Source organism: Meleagris gallopavo, chromosome 1, assembly GCF_905368555.1.
Source record: "Meleagris gallopavo chromosome 1, MGAL_WU_HG_1.1, whole genome shotgun sequence".
In the NCBI taxonomy this organism is placed as follows: domain Eukaryota; kingdom Metazoa; phylum Chordata; class Aves; order Galliformes; family Phasianidae; genus Meleagris; species Meleagris gallopavo.
In genome coordinates, this window is record NC_139404.1 from 44,049,044 (window position 1) to 44,076,228 (window position 27,185).

A 27,185-nucleotide genomic window follows, 5' to 3' on the forward strand; every position below is an offset into this window, starting at 1 on the left:
CTACATGCACAAGAAATCTCTAGGCAACAGCAACATCTTTAATGACTTGACAGACTTTCACTCTGATGCACAGAACCTAGGAGTGATAACAGCAGTTTTGTGGATGATTAACCATTACAAATACAACAAAAGATGCTTGAAGACAAATTTTCCCAACTTGATTATGAATTCCCACTACCACCACCAAAAATTATCTATCCGACAAAGAAACAAACAAAAATCAACCTTGCTATCTATTCCTATTCTAAATCCACTTACACGTTCTGCATATTAATCTGCCTTATCTTACTTTGTCTGCAAGTACAAACACGTAATTTTTTCCCAGATTGCTTTGTACATTCTCCAGAGAGAATATAGAAATCAGAACAGGATTTATAGGCAGCAGGCAGCATAGAGTTCCATTACCTGTACATCAAGTTGTGATACTTTCTCTTTACTTTCATTTAGCTGACTGCTCAACTCAGTGATATTGGCTTCCAGAGAGAGCACACGGTCTTGAGCAGCTCTTAGATGTGCCTTCTGTTCCTGCACTTGCTCATGCAAATTTTCTTGGGCTTGTTTATGACTTTCTGATTGATTCTTCAGCTTCTCTGTCAGCTGAGTTACCTGTAGTGAGGAGGTAAACAGAGACTGTAATAGGAGGACCAAAAAAAGTCATAAAACTTTGGAATTCCAGGGCATCTTATCACAGCTCCAGACTTCTAACTCTAGCTACTACAATAAAGCTATACTGTACAATATCAGAGTTTCAATAGGATACCAGTTAAAAATGGAAACAAAAGGGACTCATCAATTTAGCCTTACTCCGACAAAATCAATAACTGAAAAAACAACAGATGCAAATTAGACTGAATTTTAGTATGGAAAGCAGGAAATAAAACTCTTTTTTAAAAAGAAACAAACATACATGCATCCACTTTTTTTTAAGAGTCTATTGTTAGTGTATGTATGTAGGAAACACCTAGGAATTCTCTCCTCTTTGCCGATAGCAGATAAGTTACCAAAACACACACAAAGAAACAGCAAAGTCTGGAAAAGATCAATGTCATATTTAATGAGAGAGGAATAACATAATTAAGATACAATAATGAAAAAGAGTAGAGAAACAGGTTTCTCGATTCTTACCTGTATTTGCAGAGCGTGATTTTTCTCCTGTAGCTGGTTAAGAACTGCAGTTTCTCCTTCACCAGCTTGAATTTTCGCATACAAATCCTCTCTTTCCTTTTCAAGCAGAGAGATATTTTCCTTACTCTTTTGAAGCAAGGCCTCAAGATTTTGAATTTTTTGGTCCTTATCTCCAATTTGTCGTAGTACTTGCTCCAAATCATTCTAGAAAATTGCAGAACAGCTTCCTTAATTATAGCGACCTTAGAAGTTATTCCTAATGCATAAAATGTTGGATAAGCTTATTAAACACCCTCTGTATATTCTATTTGAGATTTACATAAAAGCTACTTAACTATTTTGAAGTCCCGTAAGCCACTTTTACAGAGAAAACATACTGAAAATAATGAAAATCTGAAATACACTTTTACGTGAGGCTATGTAAGTAAGTAACCTGGGCTTCTCGAAGTTTTGATGTCGTGTTTTGTTGAAGCGTCTGCTGTTCCTGGTGCTGTTGCTTTGCCTTATCTAATTGATGTTGCAATTCCGTGGAATTTGCCACCTTTTCCTTTAGCTGAGAGAAAAAAACACTAGTGAGTATGCACCATTCAGTATTTCAATAGGATTCAATGTCTATTCTAATGCCTGCAGTCTATTCTAAACAAGGATATATGAAAATTGGTGTAAAAATAGAAGTGTGTGAATCTAAGTTAAAGAACAAAAATCTAACTCAAGCATTTCTTATTAATAGATGAGATCCTGAACCATAAGTGAAAACTATGTAACTATCAGACATGTATTTTAGTTCTCAAAAATAGAAGCAATAAAAAGAGATTTTAGTATAGTTTTTTTTCCAACACTTGTTAAGATGCAACATGACTGATAATGTAACCTGTAAAACATTATTATTATTAGCAGTTTTAGCAGCAATTTCAGTTTAGTAGTCTCTCCTCTTTTATAGTAGTAGCTTTACAAATTCTGACAACATACCACTCAGATATTTGGCCAATCCCCATAGAGGTAGCAGAAAACCAGCAACATATACAAGACACTCATTAAAATAAATGAAAATTAATAAAAGCAAGCAATTTCTACCCATCCACCACATAAAATTTATTAACTATCAATGAGCTGCTGTGCCATGTTCACATTTTTTTCATGGAGAGTTTTATCCCACAGTAGCATCTACACACAAAGTACTACCTACATGTGCTCATGTGCACCTACATCTTTCTTTTATACAATTCTTACACAAAGATCATCAATGTAAAGGAAGATCTTTCTTTTATCTCCAAAATACCATGAACATAAACACATGAAATGGGCATTTAGACTTAAAAAATCTGTAATGTCTAAGGCATTTAGGCTGATTTTGACAATTTCATTGTAAGACTTCAACAGTAAACTACAACATAACAACATGACTATATACAGGCTATTATCAGAAACAGTATAAACAGAAGTTTGCAGAAAATGCTCCTACCTGTTCTTCAGCACGAGAAAGCTTCAACTGAAGATCAGCCACCTGCTGCTCTTTGTCCATCAGCTTTTCACTAGAGAGCTGCCTCTGCTCCTTAAGCCGCCCATGTGCTTCCCCCAGCTGGCGTTCTGTTTCTAGAAGCTTACTATGCAACTGCAAAAAAAAAGAAGAAAAAAAGTTATCCATTCCTTCAGTCTTTAGCCAATTCTCAATTTTGCCACGCTTGACCAAGATTTTCATTACCTGGAATAAAACAACAACATAAGCTCCTGAATTCATGAAGATACACCATATAATGCAGAAACAAAGTCACATCTAAGAACAGCATCAACTGCACAAGGGTAAGTAAATATTCAAAGTAGTAGGTAGAAGGGGCCTAGAAACATCCTCATTTATCTAGAGAAACCCTTCTACATCTGTTTCAAAGTTTTACCAGAAAAACAAATAGGGCAATCTTTGAAAGACATAAGAACTACTGTGTAAAACAGCAAAGCTCTAGCGTGATCTCACCTTACATCTGAGTCACACAGACTCAGTGGCCAGAACACCACACCTTTACCCACTGCACTGGTTCCAACAATACACTGTTCTGCATTGCTAGACTAACTAGGAGTTGGTAGTTTGATCTAGGCGTTCATTCAGTGCTGAGAAGACATGCATGAATCTTTGCTGTAGTGTGTACACAGTAACTTCGGTGGCTTACATTTCAGCCCATCCCAGCAGCAGACCCTAAGTCAGCACTTAGACGTGCTCTTCCAGCCAGACGTAAACCTCCCTTGGAATTTTTGGGGTCATCAAAAGCACTACTGCACAATTCACTGTTAGAGAAAAGCTTGCTCTATAAAATCAACTTTCCTTCCCTTCAGTTTACCTCCAAAGATTCTGAGTTACCTCCTACTTACTTCTACATTAACAAATTTATGCCTACACAATTAAAGTTCAATTTGATGCAAAAAATGGGAGTGATCCACTCATTGCAGCACAGTAAGCCATTTCTAGATATCCACGTTAATTATACTTATTTTCTTATTAACTTACATCCAAGATATTGATATCATTCACTCTGTACATTCAGGACCTCCCCCTAATATCACAGAATTGTAGAAAGGCTTGGGTTGGAAGGGACAAAGATCATCCAGTTTCAACTCCCTCCAATGGACAGAGTTGCCAACCACTAAGTCATGCACTAGATGAGGCTGCTCAGGGTCCAGCAAGCCTGGCCACAAACACTTCCAGTGATGGGGCATCCATAACTTCTCTGTTCCACCACCTCACCATTCTCTCAGTGAAAAATTTCCCCAGCATCTAATGTAAATCTCCCTCTTAAATAAAAACCACTTCTCCTTGTTCTATCACTATCTACTCATGTAAGAAGTTTGCTTCTCTCCTGATTACAAATTCCCTTCAAGTACTGGAAGGCTGCAATGAGGTCTCTCCTGAGCCTTCTCCAGAATTGCCTAGCAGGACAGAAAGAAGGAACAGGGCTTTTGGTAACACTAAATCTTGCCCCCAGGCACAGAGGGGGTAAGGCATGAACAGACTAAGCCTCTCTCCTTCAACCAAAAGTCTGCTTCCACAAAAGTGCAATGCTGAAGAACCCAACACTGAAGATCTTTCAATCATCTTTCAGAACTGACTGAAGTTATCATACAGTACAAAAGTCACAGGGGATAGAGGCAGAGAATCAAATGCTTTATTTTCTTAAGAAACCAGGCTAAATCACATCCACCACCACAAACGCCGCAAATGAAAAGCTGTTAAGCATGTGGCTGAAATGCTGACTATTTGAATTGGACTGCAGAGTTAAGAGAGAGATAGAAAGTGAGGAAGGACAGAGCATAAAAAGCAAGAAAATTTGTCTTTTTCTGTGGTAACCACTGAATAATGAACCCAAGAAAAGGTGCAATGAGATCACTACAGAACTCATGGTAAAGTCTTGCCGCCTTTTTTCTTGTGAAACACTTAAGCAAAAGCAGCTACGCTACAGGGTATTCCAGCTTAGTTTAACAAGAATTATATTTGCAGAAGAAAACAAGAATGACAGTATATATTAGCAGTTAACATTTCTCCAAGACTGAAGTAGTTCCTATTTTCCTATTCCCATTGCAGCGCTGGAACCAATACCATCATCAGAGCTTCCTTTCATTGTGAAGATCACTTCCTTTAGGTCACTCAAAGTCTAAAATATACAAACTTAACCAGTGCTCAGAGAGGAGCACATGGAACTGAAAAACTACTGCTTCTTTTCAGAAATAAATTCAGGGCAGAAGCAAAATACTCGTCTGCTTTGCTTGAATATATTATATAAGCTTCCTTCCATTACTTACAACACTAAGCATGCAAAAATGTCAATTGCTCATTGAAGACTGTAGGATAGAAGGTGGTAATATTTAGAGAATCCCAGCTACTGTCTGTAGTAGCAGTCAGGCAGGTCAGCACTTTACAGAAATACATCACTGCTAGGATTACATCTGTGCGAATTATGAGGAAATTCTTTGAAAATGTGGTTTGACTAAAAATCCTCACATCTGTCTTTATAAGCAGTATTACATTATGTCAACATAAGCTACTGAACTAGAAGTGAAAAAAGGCAACCCCACGGAAGTATCATGTTAATAAATAAGAACAGTTTGCTTGCTCCATGACAATAGTTACTGAACTCTTGTTTGGAGGAAGGGAAAGAGGAAAAGAAATATTTGCTTGATTTCACTCCTAATTTTATATCATGCGTGAATGACTTCTTTTCCTAGCTATGCTATTACAACACAATTCTAAAACCCGCCCTGAGATGTAGCAGCTTGTTTAGGTTTTCTCACTTAGACTGATCTCCTTCCCAGCAACATCTCTAGAGAACGTGCTAGGCCTGCACTTCCTTTCACAGCAACTCATCATTCATGATCCTTTTCCGTCTGCCTACCTCAAAACTGCATCCCAAAAAAAGTCCCTACAATCTGAACCCAGATTTCAGCTCTAGTTCTTGGCTTTGCTTTCGAAGCTTGCATATGTGTTGCCTAGACAGATTGAGGCAGTTTTACTAAACAAGGATTCCTAAGCAGATGACTAACATATCTCTCCCTTCACTCATCAAAAAAGACTCAATGAAGAAGGAAAGACATTTTGAGGATGTAATAAATACACAACGTTTTGCCAAGTCACTGTTCTTCCAAGATAAGCCATGCATGCATGGCTTGCAACTTAATCTGTTTCTGACTTGTTCAAACGATTGAAAGCTGAGAAAATATTAAGATCAAGTGCAACATCCTAAAATAAATATATATATTTCCATCTTAGGACTGGACATTACTCCTGATACACAAATATTTATCCAATCTAATATATTACTCTCCAAAGACATGAGATAAGACAGAGTTAAGCCAGTCTTGAATGTCTGTATGCTCAATGTTGTATGCAAGTCTCGCTTCCATAACTCACTGTACACAGTAGAACAATATTCAGATGGTGGAAGTGTTATGCTCTGGGTGTTTTCATGGCTGTAGATAACATAAAGAAAAGGTCTTTGTGGAGAGATGCAAGAGAAGCAACATTAAGACATCACATTATCCTTGTTCTTCACACTACATATTCTCTGCATTCAACAAATGTGAACAAATCAAGTATTGTTCAGTTCTACTGTAAAAAAGAAAACTCACTTTTCTCAAGCTTCCTACAGACTATTTTCACTTCTAGTAGTAATCTCACTTCCTCTAATACTCTTCTTGACTTACGTTGGTTTTCCATAGCCTCAACTTATTAGAGATGCAGATACCTTACAAAACCAGAATAAATAACTTTATTGACTTTTCAGTAGTTGTCCACTACTATATTTGCCATGCAAAACCAATATTCTTGATTGCATTCTCATTTGACAATATTTTCTTTATTTCAGTGAATTTTTACCTTTTGCGTAAACAAAAAAAAAGGAGACGGGAAAAGTTGGAGGATGAAGGAAAAGTTCACATAACCAGAGAAGGAGAGTGGACAAGCAATTTCTTTTAGATCTGCTAAAGCCTTATTTATTCACATATCAAAATAAAAAAAAAAAAAATCACGCAAACTCCTGTAACACAAGAAATCAGCTACAAACCTTGGACTCTTTTATCTTCAAAACGGAAAGCTATTTGTTTAAAGACAGTTCAACAGAACAGTTCCAGAACAGAATTCGTAAGACTAGTTTCCCTTTCAGAGAAGGGGGGAATTATACCATAGATAGATACATGTTACATCAGTATTCTCAGAAATAAAATGTAGAAAAGTGCTTGGATTAGTAGATCTCACTGAGTTTGGTTGTGCCACTGGGGGGGTACAAATGTATTCATTTGCTTCCAATGGGAGTTCAGGACAACCAAAAGGATTCAGATACAGCAACATAAGAAGAAAAAACAAAACGAAACAAAACAAAAACCATTTCCACCACTATTATCACAACTTCTTTTGTCCACTCTTTTTTCACTTCTCTAAGGGGAAGAAGGGATACAAGGGATTTATTCAAACATGAGTTATCTACTTGCATACTCCTCTTGAACAAGAAAAGGCACAGTTAAATAAAACCTAACGGGCCTGTTTAAGGACTGGTCCCAACAGGAATTGTCTAGGAGGTTTAAGGACTCTTACCTGACTGAGCTCGCTCTGGAGCTGCAAGCCATGCTGTTCTTTTTCCTCTCTCTGCTGCTGGAGCTGTTTACATTCTGCCTTAAGATGCTGGTACTTTGTTTCTACTTCGGATAATTCTTCTTTAAGCTTCTGGCTTGCTTCTCCCTTCTCACCTAGCTCTGTCTGTAATCTCTGTATCGAAGCTTCTGATGCAGACAGTTTTGCCTGAAGCTGTTGGCAATCCAGGTCCTTCTGGTGAAAGCTTGCCTGTACATTCTTTTTACTCACAGATAGCTCATTGTGTTTTTCTTCTAGCTGGCTGTACTCCTGCTCCTTCTTCAGCAGCTTCTCAGTCAGATTCTACAAAGAGAGTTATACTGCAGTTTAACTGCAATTCTGCTTACATCTGTTCAACACAATATTCAAACGTCTCCCAAGTGCTGATGCAGAACACAGCAATGAGCTCACTCAGAAGCATTATTAAAGGAAATGTTGGTCTCTACATCATGTTGCATAAGTTAACTATGGAGCCCATATAGCACACAGTTAGACCTGGAAATGCTGTTTTCATATTCTCACAAAAATCTTGTTTGTGAGAACACCACACAAAATCTATTTGTGAATCCTGAAAAATAATTGGCTTTCCCTGAAAGTTCAAATTCCAGGTTGTTACAATTGGGAAAACACACACCGACACACACACACATAGACAAATTAAGTTATTTGCAAATAATTTTCAGCTATTACATAATTTTAACCAATTTTCATAATTCAACCAAAACTGTATTCTAATAGAATTTAAGTATCTTATTTGACAAGATATACCTCAAGAATGCTTAGGTTTTTCCTCAAGCTTAGCTGCAGCCTTCACTAGCATTTCAAATATCACCAAGGATGACAAAGAAGCCACAAAAACCATTTCAGTCTTCCATTGGCATTTGCTGAAGCACAGAAATACAGATGCAAGAAGGCCCCAGTCACCATCCAGCTTGGGTAATTCATTCTGTTCTTGAAAGGTACTAGGAAGTTCCATTTAGGTATCAGTAAGATACTGCAATGTCCCAGTGAAGCATTACTATGAATACCTATCAAAAAGCTTGTTCTTCCTGCAGTTTCAGAGTCTACTGTATTCTCTAGTGACCCCTTAAATTAAAAAGCAGAAAACGAAAGAACCTTTCCAACAAATCAGCTTGCAAAAAAAAAAAAAACGACAACCAAGGTCATCCTAATGTGTGAAAACTTCAGACAGCTCTGCAACTTTGCAGCAGCACTGTTCCAAGAAAAGACAGCGAGAGCTGTAATTCTGGCTATGCTGGACACCTTAAAAGTGCATTTTCACACAGTAGCCTGGGATGAAATCAATTTTGCCTGAAGAAAAAGCTGTAGTATTATTCAAGTAAATTGAACTGATCTTTTGTTCTTTACAGTTTTTACAGATAATAACTATTGTCATTGTAAATGACATACTGGCACTTTTATTTTACACTCCTGATAAATAGAAGAACCTTTTTAAAAAAATAGAGGTTAGAAAACTATCTTGAAACTGCCAAATCTGGTATTCTACTAATCCATCTGAGAACAAATACATTTAATACTCTTCAGTGTCCATTTAAAAAAAGCAGACTTTCTAAAGTGTACAACTCAGCCAAAAATTGTCTTAAGATTAGAGTTTGGTCACTGTATTTTAGCCCTCAGGCAGTATATTTCAAAATGCTTCCTGAAAAGCAGAACAACTTGTTGCTGTTACAGTACACACAAGTTTTTCGTATAAGGATATCTAAACATATAAGTCATGTGCTGTCTTTACCCTGCTGAAGTCAGTGGCAAGGCTCATACTATTTCGAATCTAAAATAAAGTTGCAATTCCCTTTTCATTAAAGAAAAATGGCCAACCAGGATGACTAACATTTATACTAAATGGTGGTCCTGAAACACCAACACACCACAGTGTCTTTTTCATCAGAACAGGAGAAAGTAGAGATAAGCAATGAACATTACTAGTACTTCATTACTAGGTCCATATATCACATGTAGATATGTGATATGTGAGCTACTTCACCTTCTCAATACAAATTATTCAAAGGACAGCCAAAAGCAGCAGCTACATGTAGTTCAAGATGATGACACTGAATTCTGTGCTACTCTCTTCCTCCCTGATAGGTTAAACACCACAACAGGGAACAATCATGTTTAAATCCGCAAGGCTGTGTTAGCAGGCTACAACCCAGAGCTTCCACCTCTGTAAGATTAACAGCTTCTGCAGTCTCATATAGGTGACAAAGTCACAGTCATTCCCACGTACTCAAGAGGCTGAGTTACCTTCACGTGTGACTGAAGTACACAAGAAATCTTGACAACACATACAGCTCTGTGGCCTCATTCAGCTTATATCAGTGGATCCAATAGCATTTCCTGTTTGAATGCGTATCCCAGCTGCATCCCAGATACATAATGGGATATATGGGCACATATCAGTTGCTCCTCTTTCCCAAGGCTTGTTTTCCAGCACACTACAAAGCCCTGAGCCTTCATATCTCACAAGATACAAGCTGAAACACAATCCCTTTTTTCATGCTTCTCCATGGATACATGCAAGAAGAACATAACATGTGTGTGCAGTCATAGTGAATAGGCCTTAAAGAATAAACACTGTGATGACTGACTGAATTTCAAAACAGTTACACCAGAAGAAGGTTGGAAACCAAGCATTTTTCCATGTAGATAATGCATCACAACCTTCCTAAAAGAAAACAAAAGAACCCACATTTGATGCATTTGGAATTACAGCAAGTCTTACACTTCAAGGTGTACTATACACTGCTTTTTTCATGTTAGGTCTCCTCTGGGCCACAGGCCATTTCTGGCCTCTAAAGCAATGCCTCGCTGTGCAAAACAAGCCAGGCCCCATAATTACAGTATTCTGTAAGTGAAGGGAAGTCAGTTCCTGATGGTCTCAGAAAACTGATCTTATCTATTTGTCATCTTCTCAGTAGAGCCCCTAAAAATAAAAGAAAGAGCCTGCTTGTTTGCTTGAAGTTTTAGGTGAACTCTGCGTCAAAGTACTGAAATATCTTCCTGCATTGCAATGAATTACAAAAAGATGTACACAGCGAAACGCCACGTACTCTGTCCAGCATTAATAGCACTTCTTGCCTCCCTGACAGCTTCTTCAAGGAGCATGCCCTGTTCAAAAGGGGAACAATTTCTGTTATTTGGGAAGCCAGTCTCACGTTCTCCAGCTCTAAGTCCAAGTCCTCCAATGTCAGGATTCCCTGGTTAGCATATTATAAGCTGCATAAAAAGGTGGATGGAAATTGTTTTTATTCACTGAAACTGGAAGTAGCTCATTGCCATTTCTGATCACATTCACCAATTGGTGTTTGGCATTAACCTGACATAGCAGAGGAGTCGCTCATAAAAGTATGAGTACCTTATTCATCAATCTGTTTCACTTCATGTTGTTAATTGAACAGCAACATATTCAGACAAGTTCTCTGTTCTCTATAGCAATAATTTTGCCAAAAGCTTGATTAAATGTTGTTAATCTGTGGAAAAGAGCAGCATGACAATGCTCACTAGCTCAGTCCTGCAATTAATTTTGTAAGTCAAATCAAGAATCATCCTATCAAATTTTAATTGCACTCTATTATATCTTTGTAAATGCTATTAAGTATGCACTGTTTGGTCCCCATCCTTTCCTTTCCTCCCTCCCCCCATGACTGGCAAGATTACTGCTGAATACATATGTAATGTTTACAGTAACACAGTGTTGTATATGCATGCACACAATAACCACTATGCATATTTTTCCCTGTTTCCTTTCATTTCTTACAAACACAAAATACAAAATGCACCAAGTTCAGAAGGCTTTAATTAAAGCTCTCAATGAGTACTTATCAGCTGAGAAGCTTCTGGAGTTTATTTCAGTTTTCTACTGTTCATTATTCTGATAGAAGGCCAAAAAATATGACACTGGTACAATCTAAAAGTGAAGGAATTGGAAGACAAATACATAGAGCTCATCTTCTGAATTATAATTTCTGAGAACTATCATAATATTTTGATGGATATTGCTTTAATCTTTTAATGATTGAGATGGCAAAAATGGCAAAACTGTTAATGCTCACATATCTTTAAACTGCAGCTATTAGAAACCTGCAATCTTAACAACCCTTAGGAATTAAACTGAAATGTACCAATATCACTTAAAAATATCGTTCACTTGTACGCTACAAAATTCTTCAAGTCAAGCAAAAGGGGAAAGAAATTCTCAACTTCTACAACACAAAGAAGTGTTTTGTTACAGTCTTCAGCACTTACCAAGGCAATGTGTGATGTTTCCATTTTAACATGAAATGACAAATGTAGGAAATAACAGCATTCTCACCTGGTTTTTCTGTTCTAGCTCCTTGACTAAACTTTGAAGTTTTTGCAGCTCCTGAACATATACAGCTACCTCCTGAGGTCCTTTGGCAAGTTCAGCTCTTAACTGATTAATGGTAGCCTAGACAGATGGACAGAAAATCCATAATTAAAACAAAATTTTGCAGAATCCAAACAAAATAGCAAAATTAAAAAAAAAATTCCTTACATGCATTAAAAACAAAAACTAAACAAAAAGAAAACTATCCACAAACTCACCTCAGAGTACTGTCAGCTATAGAAATATCAATGATTTCCCAGCTGAGATTCATTCAAGACTAAAATTTCCTCAGCAGAAAATGCCAGGTTGGGCCCACAAGCAATGAAAAAATCGCAGTATATTATCCATTAATCACTATCACATTCTAGCTTGAGGTGAAGCCCTCCCCACCTCCAAGCATTTGGGATTATACATACTAGAATAAAATACTAGAAAAGGCAGTAAAAGTTCCAAGCCTGGACTGTGATGCAAACTTGGTGTGTGACTTTTGGATACTCTGATCCTGTAGGTGAGTATAATCAGGGTAACAAATGCTAACTCTTCAAACAGGATTGGTACACACAGAATAGATTAACAACTACATAGTATTTGTATACAGTAATGAAAGCAAACCAGAAAAGCACTTTGGATGGGTAACAATGACTTCCCCAAAGCACACTGTGCTGGAGTGAATGAGAAACATTATCATGTATTCCAGTTACTCTGTGATCATTCCTCCTGCAGACCTCTCATATCTTCTTAGAAAATTTTAAGAATAAAAAGTAAAAAATAAACATTTCTGAAGTCTGATCTATCCACATATAATTAAAAAATGCAGACATTGATCCTTATGCTGGACAGCAAAGGTAATTGTTTTTAATAGAAGGTTAATGAATACTGAGTTATCTGAATAAAATGTATTTGTAGCATGCTACTCAGAAGCACAGGTACTTCTGGGACTTCTACTTGCTATTAATGCTCTGCTTCTTTTTGATAAACACACTGAAGAATAGTTTCCTTGCGTATTTGTAATACAAAAAATAAAATGCTCTGTATTAATGCATTCATGTTGACTATAGTATTTCATAACAATCATTTCAAAGAAGGTTTTCTCCCACTGTTTTCAAAAGAACAGATTTCAGCAAGAAGAAATAAATACTAAATTCAAGCATGAAGTAAAGATCAGAAGTAGCAGACAAAAAATATACCATTTACAACCTTTTTACATAAAGAGATAGACCAAAGAGAAGATATGAATGCATTTTTTGTATGACTACATATTGTTATTAATACTGAAGTTTTGTAATGCTGTTCTTTATACGGTTATTTTGTTACAAAGCTGTTAGTAAGAATATGTCCTGAGATCTGTCATCCGGATGTTCTTAAGAAACAGAGCATGGATATTTCACAAGTGAGAGAATATGGTGCAGAAGATATTCAGAAGCTTGCTAAGGTTACTACTGCAACAATTCAAACTAGAACCATAATTTATGTGCATTTCTCTCAATCACAAATCAAAGACCTGACCTATATTTCATTCTTAAAATAGAAATGTATGATGGATAAATATTCATTCCAGGTACTGTCTGCTTGATATGTCTGAGCAATTAATGAAACTAACCAAATAGGAAAGCATCTATTTAACAACCTTTTAGTATTATCTTAATACAATAGAAATCTAATGTAGCAATAGCAAGCTTTCAAAAAGTTTACCTCACATTTAAGTGTCTCCATTAGAAAGCAGAAAAAAATAAAAGGGGTGAATGAAAGATGGAAATAAGCAGTGACAAAGCCATTCATTGATATGCTGTTGTCAAATATTGCCTATGTTTTCTTTGAAAATAATTAAAAAAAAAAAAGAAAAAGAAAGAAAGAAAAAAAAAAAAAGACAGACCTGGCTTTATCAAGTTTATCCATAATTTAATCTACTAATCTTGCCTAGGGTTTAATACTCTAGGCATTCAACATAGCAATCTGTAGGAACATTTATCAGATGCTGAAACAAATCCCAAACTGCAGAAACGCCAAGCTCTGCAGCAGTGCAGCTGTTTTCATAATTTGCTCACTATGTAGAATTCCCTCTAGTGAGAAACCACACGTGGAATGAGTATCTCAGAACGAACATTCGTCTGACATAACTGGACGCAACACTTTCAGCTGCAAATCTGAAATAAAGCATAATACTCAACAAAAGGAAAAGACAATAATGAACACACTTAGGTGACAACTGCAGAGCTATGCAACTATTTGCATGTTTTCTTTCTCCGGCAGTATTTAAAGATACTCATACAGAGTTAAGACAATCGTTATTCTCCATAAGTCTATCTCACTATAAAGAACCTTCGCTGTGGAAACCAATATTAATATATGTTGCCATAGCCACCCCAACGTAATGGCCTAGGAATCACCTTACTCTTGGTCTTAGAAGTGCAAAGCTGAGATGAAACACAAGCAAACTTTTATGTCCAGAACCGTACAATTTTAACAAGACAAGACTTCCATTTCTTGTTTTCCTGTGGCTAATACTTTTCACAAGTGTGCTTTTGTTCTTTTAGGTTTTTTTTATAGTAAATAAGTTTTCACCGCAAGGACTTCAAGTAAATTTAAGTTTAACCTATCACTTTGCAGCAACAATAAAGCTTTTATTTTGACTACGTCTTTCTACCTATGTCTTATGCTATTGCTGCCATAAGTTGAATTAAGCGGAGAAGACTACTAGTTCTGAGAATCAAGCTGCCACTGCTCATTGCATTCTTCCATGCAGCAACTCAGTCCTTTCTGCTTCAGTCTGTGTACTGATGATATTGCACAGACATCTGATATTATCCTAATTACACTGTAGTTTATAAACTTTCCATACGTCTAAGATTTCTTAGATTGTTCTGGGAGCAGCTGGGAGTACTGCATGGTCTTCTCTCCTAGCCTGCCATTACTTCCACCAGAAATGAAAAACCATCACCATTTGTCTCTTTTTTCCTGTTAAAAGCTGCACTTTAAAGTGAAATTTTAATATGGTTAGTTATGTCAAAGCTTAAGTATACCTTATTTGAGCGAACAGAAGCAATTTACATTGCTGTGTTTCAAGAATGTAGATTTTTGTTATGCCTACATCACTATGTCATTTTATCTTCACATAAAAACTAAATACAATATCCAAAACCACAGAGACTACAAAGACAGTGTTTTGAAACAAAATTTAAATTCTGTAGCATAGTTGTGGGATCTCAAAGTTCAAACCAAATTACAGTTATGCAGCAACTTACACGGCCACATAACCACATCGCATTCACAACTCCAACTGTGATATTCATTTTTTCTTGTCAGATGAAGCTCTTGGCATACATAATTTTAACTTGAAAACAATTGTAGATTTGTGTTTAGTACAAAATTGTCATCTTGTAAAATTCCTGGAGCTCCACATATCCGTCAAAGAGTTCAGGGGAAGGCAGGAGGGAAAGCCCTAAAGAGTTCAGAATAACGAGGGCAGACCTTCTCTAAAGCTCTGCAGTGTAAATTAAGAAACAGAAGATAAAAGTGCTGTACTGAAATCTAGGGCACGTGAAAGCCCACGATAACAAGACGTCAGAATTTCTTCACATTCCGAAATATCATCAGGATGGAGGATACAACAAGTTCTACAGGAACTCTAGGCATGCCCTCCTGTAAAAAGGGGTATCCTGCACAGAAACAATTTCACTAAGAACCATAGCTCTGCATTGTTTTGCCTGTCTTTGTAGTTGTGTGGGACAACAGAAAAGGGAGGTATAAAGGTTTCGAACACGGCTAACAAAGCCTTTCAGTGTCAAATTGTTTCTTAGTAAAGTTATACCAAACAACACTCTAGTGAAAGGCAACAACATCCAGCAAGAGAATCCTTAAGCAGGCACAGATTCACTAGGCCCCCAGTAGAACAAATTGTGTTAGACAACCTTCTTGGAGATAGAGTGTTTTTACAAGAATTTCTTGCCAACGTCTCCGTCAGAGATTTCCCTTGCTCTTATGGCAAACAACATCGAACATGCTTTACTCAGGAGTATTCTGAGATGGTTCCACAACAGGGCAGTCTGAGGAGTAAGGTTCCACCTAAAAAATCCAAGTTAGAGCTGCTGTATTGCTTTTTCTCTAGTCTTCATGGAAGTGGAAACATACAGTGGTGAAAAAGCAGAGGAATCATAACCAAGAAAACCAAACACCTGTTATGGAAGAATTTCTTAGTTTTTCATCCTTAAACATAGAGTTATCATCATCTGTATATACAAGAACAGCAAAAAATGGGCAAATGCTTTCAAATCTCCCATAATCAATTTTAGCCTTCTTTCACTGACTCAGCCAAAACACAGGAAAGCCTTCAGAAAGTAATTCTGAGAAGAAATCCACATGTTCCACAACTCAAGTAAACAGTGGAGTTCCAATTTACAGATGGGATGAATTGAAAATGTTTGAAATCAGGAAAATAATAGAGAAAAAAAATTAAAACAAAAACAGTAACTAACTTTAGAAGAAGAGTTTATTTTCTACTTTCTACAGACTGCAACAGCAAAGAGTGCTGATGCCTAAAACAGACTATAAGTGACATACTGACATATTGACCTAAAGCCACGGTGAAACCTGGCAACCAGTCAACTTCTGGTCTAGTAAATAACAAGGAACATTTAGAGACCATTATTTAGCAGATTTGGGCAAGAATGGAGAAAGATTTATATCTTGCACACAAAACATACCTACAATAAATAATAGCTGTAGAAAGGCTCCCAACAGTAAAAACTAGATAAAGGAAAATGAAAACCAGATAACAATACCCAACGAGATTTTAAAATCTTCAGCAAGCTTAAAAATTATATAGATCTTATAAGAATACTCAAATTATCTGCTTTTTAGTAATTTTTCCTATGTACTTTAGAACTAGCATCCATTTTCAAACACCTCAACTCTAATACTAAACTAAAAACATCATTCTGATTAATAACTGTTTTATCCACACGAAGCTCTAAAAAAGAAACAATTATCTGAATCACACAAGCACTGCTCTACTTCTCTCTCTAAGCAAAAATAGCACAGTTCTACCAGAAGGTCTTTAGTTCTGTAGTAACTTTTCATGCCAAGAAAAGGTTTTGCAACAAAAATCCTGGGGACTTTTTTAAGTGTCAATACTGACAGAATTATGCAATTTACTGTAATGAATAGACATATCTCTCAGGTAAGTTAGAAGAGATTCTGTTAAGAAAAAAGCTTTGTCATTGTGATCAATTAATATTTCCCATTTTCAAATGAAAAAAAATAAAAGCAAAGTTAATGCACACATCTTATGGTATTATTACCTCTGAATTTGCCTGCTCTGCCTGCAAGTGCTTGCACTCATCTTTCAACTTTTCAGATTCTCTCTCACGTTCCAAAGTCATTTTGTCCATCAGTGTCTGAACTTGGACCAATTCCTTTTTAAGAACAGCCACATCTTCCACACCAGGCCTTTGTAGCTGAAAAGCAGAAAAGTAAGAGTGAGCTACATGATATTCAAAGATCAACTTCCAGCACTAATTTCACCTCTAAAAATCTTTCAAACTAAGTTACAGACAACATGAGATAGACAGTATTATGGCTGGAACAACAAGAAAACAAACAAAATAATGTACAATTTCCAAAAGAAATGGGTTTTTAATGTCTGGTTGTCAGTTTTTGCCTAATAAACATTGAACAAGTTGACCCATTTCAACCAAATCTGACAAAAAGGAGACATATAAGAATTGACTACAGCCTTTTAAAAAAAACACTGTCTCTGAAAAAGTCCTTCCAAGGGAAAAGCTATGGAAGAAAGGGAGGAGAAAGGCAGTACTGGGCACTGAAGAAAGAAAAGTAAGTGTTGGCAGCTAGAGAAAAAGTACTGGAAAAAAAAAAAGAATGTAGAAAGAGAAAAGAAGACAAGAAACCAACTAAACAGTTAGAAGAATGGACAGGTCCAGTGTCTGATCAGGACCAAGAGGAACTGATGAGTATTTGCCAGCAGCTGACTACAGGGAAGAAGGTAGATAAATGCCATCCTGCTGTCTTCCAGAGAAAACAAACAAGAAGTTAGGAAGTCCTTTAGCAACAGCTCTGGAAGTAGCATGACTGCTGAGTCACTGAGATCACTCCCTGAAGCCAAGTCACCACAAGCCAAAATCCTGGAATACACACACGTCAGTATCATCAGCCAAGAAGACGACAGTAAACATTAACATAGGCATGGTGATGACAGCTGCCAGCCTTTTAGCCACCATGCCACAAAACACCACTCCAAGCACTCCTTATGAACTCAGCTGTTTCCAGGGGCAGGCGTAGCCTAACACCTCATGGGAAATGATTGATCTTAAGTCAGCTTCTGGAGTCAGCGATGGCATTCACCAAGTGCAGGACTGACTGCATAACACATCCAGAGCTGCAATACTCTGAAAATTTCCTCAAGTGGGGCATCAAACAAGCAGATTACAAAATAATATATGGTAAATTTTAATACACAAGCTAATATACACTAGAAAAATATTGAAAAATATGGTATTCTAAACCTCTTTTCAACCCACAATTAGACGTCACCAATATCAACAGTTAGGCTACTTTTAAACTGTGATTAATTAGAAAGGCATATGCTCAATTGCCTGAAAATAACAAAAACATTCATAGTGTGATATGAATACCAGCTCTGTCTTTAAGTCTTCTATGGTACTTCTCTCCTTCAGTAGTTCCTGCGTTAGGTTTGTCATTTTCTGTTCTGCACCTTCCCGAAGGCTGATTTCTTCATCATACTTAGCTTTAAGATCTAATTAAGAAGGAAGTTCAATAAATAATCACTTGCACAAGTTGCACAAGTAGAGAACAGAATCAGACCACATATTAGCATACTCACCCACAATTTCAGTGGCCAGTTGTGCTGCTTTTTGCTCAAATAAGTCTTTCATTTGCTTAATATTAAAATTTTCTACTTGGATCTCTTCTAGTTGCCGTTCTAATGATTCTATTTCCATAAAAAGAACAGTATTACTTCCTGGAATAGCTAGGATAAGGTTATACAGTTACTTATAACAATAACAAACCACAGTAGATAAAAAATTAATTTAAGTTCACGTAGCTAATCCAATTAACTTAGTAAAATGAGCAACTTCACTGAAGAATCTACAAGCATGATACTGAAACCTGTCCTAGCAGAGTACCATGCAGGATTAAGTAGATATTGGTTTTCACCAGTCACTAATAGCCCTTGAGATCATTGTAACATTCTGCTGAATTCCAAACCCTGACCTGTGATTAAAAGTTCTTTAATCACAATCAGTCAGATCCTTTTTGGACACAAAGAAAATGTTATCTCGTGAGTGCCTAGAGAAAATGAAACATGAAGCAAAAATTATTGGCCTGGAAAACAGAAGTGACAAAATTCATTGGCTTCCTTGCTAGTAATTAGTACAAAAGAGCATTGAATAAAACAAGCACTGACAAATGCTACAGTTTGAATGTCAACAACCATGGTATTTCTCAGCAAAAGACTTGAATTAAATGCTTGAATATATGAAATTATTAAAAACATGTTCAAAACTATTAATAAGTACTGCTTTTACAGTGAGAACTCCTTTTTTACTTCTACAAATTACAGACCCCAAGCTTCTGTACATTTCTCTACTCTATAGCTGTCCTAAGCACTTGCAATGAGCTTTTTTTTTCAGTAATAGTGCTTTCACAGCATGCTAGGTCTTTAGTTCACCAAAAGTGCTTTTTCATTAGTCTAAAAGCTACCCTAAACAAAACTCCAGAGATCCCAAAACAGTGCAGAATTTAATACAATAAAAGGTTAGCCACCTGTAGATGTAGATGTAGTCAATCCATCAGACTTAGAATCCTTAAGAAAACAGAAGGACAAATGCAACATTAGGCAGAAGGAATTAAAACTACTACTTCAAAAGTTCATCCCACTTTTGGAAAAGACAGAAATAAAGACTTATTTGCTTACATAGTACACAGTAGTACAGATTTCCAACAGTTGAATCTGGAAGACTGGAAAAGGCCAAGACAATTTTCCATTTCTTTATCACTAAACTATCTAACTTTCAGACTTGCAAGACTCCACTAACAAACCCCTCCCCTTCACTTTCCTCAATATTGAAATCTGACTTAAAACACAGACATTATATTAAATACATCTGAAAAGGCACTCTGTCAGAATGTAATTCTCAATGTTTAGAACAATCCAGTATCTAAGTAGCTCATAGTAACAAAAGAAGTGTTTCCCTAAAGACAATATATTATAAGTTGACTTAAATTGTTTGTTCAGTTCATCTTTATTGTGAAGTCACACTATTTACTCTTCTTCTCCCCTCTTTTTTTTTTTTTTTTTTCCCAACTAACATCCTTTTGTCCTTTCTCATAGCAGGTGAAACATCACATTCAAGCTGAGTTCTGAATAAGCCCAACAGAAAAATCTGAACAGAACTTACAGTAAGCACTACTATTACCCGCTCCAGTACTTTTCTTCAGATTTATATGGTTAAATTGTGGAGAGACAACTAGCTTTGTTTTCGAGAACATGTCAATATTCAAGTCACGGAACTAACTAAATCAGGCCACGTGCCTTACAAAAAAGGTATTAATCTTCAATGTCAATGCTGGTGATAAACCTGCTTCAAGTATTTTAAAGCAATTACTTGCTGCTGCTGCCCCTGCAATTTCTCTAGTTCTTTCTTCAGCTCTTCTGAATACCATCTTTCCTCCTAGAAAGTAAAAAAAGAAATGGAGAAAAAGAGAACTGTAAATTTGGTTGCTTAAGATAGCAGAATGTTTTGCAATTTGAAACAGAAAACTACATGCAAGTAAAATACATTTCCAACCTTCAGTGAAGCTTGCAAGTCTTGCACTTCTTGTCGGAGCAGTGATACTTCATCTCTGAATAAATATATCCACAGAGTAGAGAAAATGAATATGTAGAAGTTATATTTTGTCAATTACACAGAAATTCTAAGTTATATTAAATAACTGGAAGACAGTAATAGACACATATTCTATAAACATAATTTAAATAAACATAGTTATTTTCCATTCTTTGAAAATTGGAAGAAAGTTCACTTTGCATATCACCTGAACAATGCTAAAACATTAACAGTATAAGTAAAGAAATGGATATGTAAAAAGTCTCATGAAAATAAACTTCAGTTCATCAACTTAACCACAAGTCAAATTGCAAAGCTGGGCATTGGTATGTTTAATATTCTATACGCCTTTTTGTGGAAGGGACAGGCCTAATATCCTTCACTTCCCATATCACATAAGAAACATTGCTAAGAGACAGTGTGTGACTTTACTCCTTTTGAAATATGTAGCTACACTTTTTTTTTTTTATCCACACAGCAATTCAGTATGCCCCATAATGCACTCAGTGAATGGTCTGAATACTTAAAGCCTTGGGATTTTAAATTCTCAAATTGAGCCACGCAAGAACACAAGATCCGAGGCTAAAATTGTTACTAACTGCACCCTTCTAAAGCTCAGGTCTCTTTAAAGAATTGTGTAACTATACAGATGAGTTATATCACTCAGATACAGCCACTCCAAATGCAAACACATCCCTTCTTATTGCTGGTACAGCAGCAGCACAGAGGCACACAAAACATGTATGTGTGTGGGTGTCAATACCAACATATTCTCTCTGTTTTATACCATATAGTTTTATAGCTCCTGTGCTGCATTATCCCCTCCTCCACAAATGTTCTTAAAAATTGTCTCATACTTAGGAGAAAAACAAAACAAAGCAACCTATTCCTTAGCTAAACCACAACAGAAAAAAATGAGCCTTCACTTCACATTAATCACAGGGTCATCAGGAATCTAGTGAAACACACGCACTTGAACCAATGAAGAACTCCAACGCTGACCAATTTTAATGGCCAAATGAATGTTGTCATGTTGTAAAGATAATTTTTGCAGATCTTCTGCTATTTACAAATTATTTGTCCTGTGAGAGATAAATCGGAGGTTCCCAAGTAAAACTGTAGTGAGACAGGTATAACTGCTACTCAAAACCCATGTATCGTTTGAGCTTTCTCACCAGTATCAAGTAAATCAGCAAACATTCACACCTTAGATTATAAATGAAATCTTAGGCAGGAGAAACACGGTTAACCATACTGAAGCTAGGGCCGAACACACACCAGATCAGCAGTATTAAAGTATTTATTATGCTCTAGATTGTACATTTTTGAGCTACATAAAAATAACTTGTAATTGAGAGGAAGAAAAAGGGGATGAGATGGGGAAAAGATGAAAGTACTCTACCGTAGTTTTTTCAGTATTCACCAACATCACTGTGCTTGACAGTTGTAAGACAAAACCTAAATTTGACTTACCTGTCCAGCAAAGAATGATTAGGAAAAAGGTGTAATGAATCACTCTAGAAGTGTACATGTTTTCTTTCTCACTGCCACCCAAACCTTCCCTCAATCTCCCTTTCTCTTAGCGCTGTTAAAATTCCATGCTGCTTTCAGCACATCTCCTGAACCTCGCCATCCAGCCAATATCTGCTACATTTTCTTCATGCTTCTCTCTAATCCTCAGTGCTGGTGCCTCCATCCAGGCACTGCATACCCATGGCCCAGCTAAACTGCACTGGAGAGAGTTGCGTGATCTATTCTATTGGCACTAGTAACAGTACTTTAATGGTAAGGGGGCTGAGCAGACAAAGTAATTCATCATAACTAGCCCTCCCGACTAAATAAGGAACTTCACAGCCCAATCTTGGTCATATGGATCACATGCAAATTTTACCCCTAGAGCAATAACAGAGTACACCCCTGCTGCAGGTCAGAGCATTACTTTAATGCAGTATTCTGAGTATTGAAAAAACGCATTTACATTGAATGAGAGTTTTCTCAAGCAAGCATGCAACTGAGAAACATTAAAAAAATGTCACACTAGCAGAAAGAAATAGCTCATGTGTTACACAACAGCTCTGACCAGCCTCCCTGCGCTCCATCCAACTCCCTGACCTTGTCCACTTATTCAATTACAGGAGAGAGAACAAAAGCACTTGTCCTTAAACTGTCAAGAGCAGAAGAAAAAAACTAAATTGCACCAGCCGACATCTGGTTGACATTGGGAACTTGCAGGCATAAAAATAAATCTTCCATAAACTATGTACACAACACAGTTATGACCAATAATTCCCCCATGTGGATGCTATTGTTCTACTACGAGTTACCATTTCGAGTTTAAGTTACATTGCTCTGAAAAGGTTTAAAAGACAGAGAAAAAATACTCACTCTTGAGTACATGTGTACATAGGAAACTCAATATAACCCTGGTAGTACGATATTATTTCCTCATACATAAGCCTGAATTTCAATTTCTTTACTTCTCCCCTGGCTATACAATTCCCTTTCTTTCAAACTGTCTTCTACATCTTACAGCTGATCCCTCACAGATCGGGAGAACACAGAATACAAGTGATCATAAAAAAAGCACCATTGGAGGGGGAAAAAAAAAAAAAAGAGAAAAAAGAAAAATCTACTCCCCTCAAACAGTTACACTGTAACATGCTCAAAATAAAGCAATGGCAATTGTATTGCTTTAAAAAGCAATAGTATTTGCTTTGCTCATTAGTTATATTTAGGCAAAATCCTACAGCATCTGGAAAAGGTCAGCATGCCTAACGAAGGGCCCCCGTCCATCCATACAGACAAGACCTCTGATAATGTTGGCTCAGTCAGCCTAACACAGGGGAAACTGAGATCTTCATTCGGGAAACAATCAAAATATGGTACCTTCCACACACTCTTCTCACCAAAGTATAAACCTTTTGTGAGTTAAGTAAATACATTAATTTTATCAATGTAAACACTGCGGTCACTTTTGGGTCATATATCTACCAGTCACAAACATCTAAGTGGTTTACTTCCTGCAGTAGCAGAAGCAGCTCCATTACTAAGTGAACACCAGCAGGGTTATGCAGCGTGTACCTCTGTCTGCTGAACGAGGGCATAGTCAGCTGCTCACTGTGACACTACTGTGTACAAAACAAAAAGGAGTTTGAGGGAGAGGTGACCAAACAGCAGTGTGGACTGTCATTTACAACTGTCCAAAATAAGCACTAATCAGAAAAAGAACCAGCAGGCAGCATAAGGGAACCTGTGTAAACTTCATCCCTAAGAAAAAGTTCCCCAAACCAACATGAGAGATTACTCTCAACTGCTCTACCAAGATTAAGTTCATTTCATCAGTTCCTGCTACATGCGGCTGGTCTCAGAAATAAAACAACCTGATGTGTTTCACAGGAACACACTTAACAAAATGCTTTTGACCAAAGAGTTAAAATAAATTAGAGAAGACTTCTGCAAATGAGGATGGAGTTTCTGGAACATAGAAAGCTGATACAGCGACACAGAGACTTTCCAGATTTGCAAATAACTAGATGATAAGGGAATCTACTCACACAAAAACTGATGTTATAATTACACAGTAGGTACCCTAACCATTAAAAGACAAAATCATGTCCCTCCTCTTTCTTTAGGGTTGTCCTTCCCCATGCTCAAAAGAAAAAAAATCAGCTCTGTGCTGCAAATAAAAATGAACCAATATTTTTCTGCCACACTTAAAAATCTTCCAGTTTGTTACAATACATTCTCAAACGCATGAGAAAACACTGATGGAATTAACAATATAAACATAAACAACTGACTTCCATTTACTGCCATATCAATACTAGTCAATATAAGTTTCAATCTGCTTTTTAATTGTAGTTGGAAATGGGATATGAACATTTAAATACTTCACTACATAATTAAGTGTTCAAATTAATACAGCCTTCAGTGTAATTAGAAGCAGCTCAACACTGACACAAAAGCACAAGCACAAATGAATAGCATTCCACCTTTCTGATGACAGGTGACCTTCCCCTCCACAAGTTGAATCGATGCCAGAATTATGAACTGCTTCATAGTGCTTGAACAGCTCCTCAGCTGATCCATGAGACTTCATACACAAAGGACAGATAAATCCCTATTATAAAGAGAAGAGAGGGAAAAAGAAATTAAAAAAAAAAAAAGTCATAAGTAAAATCTCATTTTTTCTATCACTATCAAAATAATCTTTGTATATCTAAAAGGCAAGAGATACAATGGCTATTCTTTAAAGATTCATACTAGGAATCACTTGATCTGATAACAGACAGCTGTAGCAGTTAGAAATTTAGAAAATGTCTGTAAAATTCGTATTATTCAGTGTTGCTTTGTTGTTTGTTTTTTTTTTTTCCCCAGTAGCATTACATGTGAGTAACAAAGTACTGATTTAGAAAAATGGTAACCTCTAAGGGCTGCATTACAGTTATTGATTTTAGTAAGGGCCAGGAAATTAATGCTTTTTACCTTGCATATAATTAACCAGTAAATGCAATTGACAGAATACTATCTCAAGGATATCATATCTTTACAGCCTAAAGAAGTCACCCTCTTTCAATCCAGAATACTTACTGAAAGCTTACCAGAGCAAAAACTTAGCAGAGCAATACCATCATTCCACCCACTAGCACACAGCCAAGTGAAAACTGTTAATATTATGTACCTCTAAGCATCTGTGGAGTGTACAAACTGCCATTTATGAGAAGTGCCATCCATCTCATTTTATTTAGCATTCTGCTTCTGCGGGCTAGATTTGGTTATGGTTCTTCACTCACTTGGTTATCATGCCTGCTCCCAGCCTAATTATCATTTAAACTATAGACAACACGCACTACAGTGGCAAGACAAAGAAATTTTTGAGTGAGAGTAAACGATTCAGTCTCACATTGAAGGCTCTTTATGATGCCAGACTGTGTAAAGAGAACCTTGTGCTTGGCTGCTTAGACTTAAATAACCAAATATTTGCATGGATTCAGTCCAAGAGAACCGTCTAGTACAAGAATTCAAGCATGGAGACGCTCCAAAGGACCAAACAGAAACTTTCTAACTGTTATTTATTTAATGTTTTTAGAAATTAATAATTAAATACACCTGCTTGTTAAATCCAGCACATACCATGTTGAAGACTAATTTTAGAATAACTGTTAAAAAAGCAGTATACTCCATCGAGAGACAACATGCATTTACCTTTAACAACCATTTCCTATTTCCAGAACTGGTCTGTATGGTTTCATTTCAGATTAAAACAAGTAACTCATACACAAGCAAACATAACAACATGGGTACAGAAAGACAAATGAACTGCTGAGTTCTCAATAATGTTTATCTGAATGCACTGAAAGTACCAAAGGGAAATTTCAGACAATTCCTGGCAAATAGCAGTGGCAGTGAACGATAGAAACTGTCAAAAAGCAAGGAGTGTATTTTAACTAGCAGCTGAAAGCAGACAGACTCATTTGGCATACTGGAACAGAAGCCCTCTCTGGATGAAATGCTGCCAAGCGATTCCCAGCCTGCTGCTTGGTTTCCCCATGACAGGAAGGTCTGCAGCCCACAGAGAAAAGCAGACATCCCTCACTGCACAAGTAAGAGCATCTGGAAAGAACGACTGTAGAAAACTGCTTGGTCCTCTCCTTCCTATTGCCCTTTATTTCTTCCCATTTAAAGAGCAGAGACTTTTTCTATGCTTCTGGATTTTTTTCTTTCTTTTTTCTTTGATGTGTGGTTGGGTTTTATTCTATGGCAAGAGGGGCCCTGGAGTAGAAGAAAGAATAGGTTACATTTGCAATTAGCCCAAGGGGACAGCAATCAATCACCTGTCTCACCATCAGGCAAAGCCAGCCTGAGATGCCCCAGAAAGTCACCGCAGTGGTGGGAAGGACAAAGAGGCAGAGGGGCAAGTTGCCAAGCAAGGCACCAGGCTACCACTGAGACCTGGGGGGTGGAGCTCCTGCTTCGGAGGCAGCTTTGCTGTCATTAGCAAGGGAGGAAGCATAGTAATATCTACTCCTCCTAATAGAAACCAACTTCCTCCCACATGGGCAGGGCACAGAGCGTCACCGGCCCCAGCTCCTGCTCAGCCATGACTAGGCCAGCCTCACTGTGAGGGACCGGCACTGCTGGAGTCAGCGCTGGGTTACAGTTCCCACACACACCCTCGTGCTGACGCAGCATTTGCAACAGGTCTGAATCTCAAGCTCTGTGTAAGATGTTACCCTTCTGCAAAGGGGCATTTCTGTTGCAGAAAGCAACATCCTTACTGCTGCATGTGGAGGTAGGGTGGGTAAGAACACTGGCTCCTATAGCAGCTCTCATGTCTGCATACCTAGGCCTGAATCCTTCTCATAGCATGATAACGCTGCTGAAGTCAGAGCTGATAGCTGAACAATAATCCAGGTCTCCTTACAGTAAGGGGACAGAACCAGCAGGACCTCCTCAGGCCCCATCTGGTAACATACAGAAGCATAGAGTGTCATGCAGCTATTAGCCCCAGAGAAGAATCATGTTTGAGGTGGTGGGTCTCACTTTTTTTTTTTTTGTAGTTGCATTTTAAGGAGAAACCTTTTCTCAGCATTGTCTTGAGATGCATTTTGAAAATGTGCAGAAGTAAATTGTATTAATTTAAAGATGAACATGTGAAAAGGGGGGAAGGGAAGGAAAAAAAAAAACTGATGGCCCATACTTAAATCTTGCAAGAATTTTTGTT

The 27,185-nt window shown here is 37.2% G+C and overlaps 1 protein-coding gene across 5 annotated transcripts in view; it reads right to left on the minus strand.

Annotated features, from left to right (window-relative positions):
• EEA1 (early endosome antigen 1) overlaps positions 1-27,185 on the minus strand; it is a 71,808-nt gene that overhangs the window by 27,608 nt on the left and 17,015 nt on the right. For 3 of the 5 annotated variants that reach the window (XM_085222845.1, XM_085222844.1, XM_085222832.1), the window contains 13 exons: positions 24,454-24,581; positions 20,423-20,477; positions 20,240-20,305; positions 19,398-19,437; positions 18,454-18,600; positions 18,245-18,366; positions 16,895-17,050; positions 11,562-11,678; positions 7,196-7,534; positions 2,588-2,737; positions 1,559-1,678; positions 1,126-1,329; positions 406-606 (listed from right to left, as the gene is read on the minus strand). In XM_085222845.1, coding sequence (XP_085078971.1) covers positions 406-606; positions 1,126-1,329; positions 1,559-1,678; positions 2,588-2,737; positions 7,196-7,534; positions 11,562-11,678; positions 16,895-17,050; positions 18,245-18,366; positions 18,454-18,600; positions 19,398-19,437; positions 20,240-20,305; positions 20,423-20,477; positions 24,454-24,581 — 1,845 coding nt within the window. The remainder of the gene's footprint in view (positions 1-405; positions 607-1,125; positions 1,330-1,558; positions 1,679-2,587; positions 2,738-7,195; positions 7,535-11,561; positions 11,679-16,894; positions 17,051-18,244; positions 18,367-18,453; positions 18,601-19,397; positions 19,438-20,239; positions 20,306-20,422; positions 20,478-24,453; positions 24,582-27,185) is intronic. The other 2 variants (XM_085222855.1, XM_085222837.1) reach the window with 1 other exon arrangement.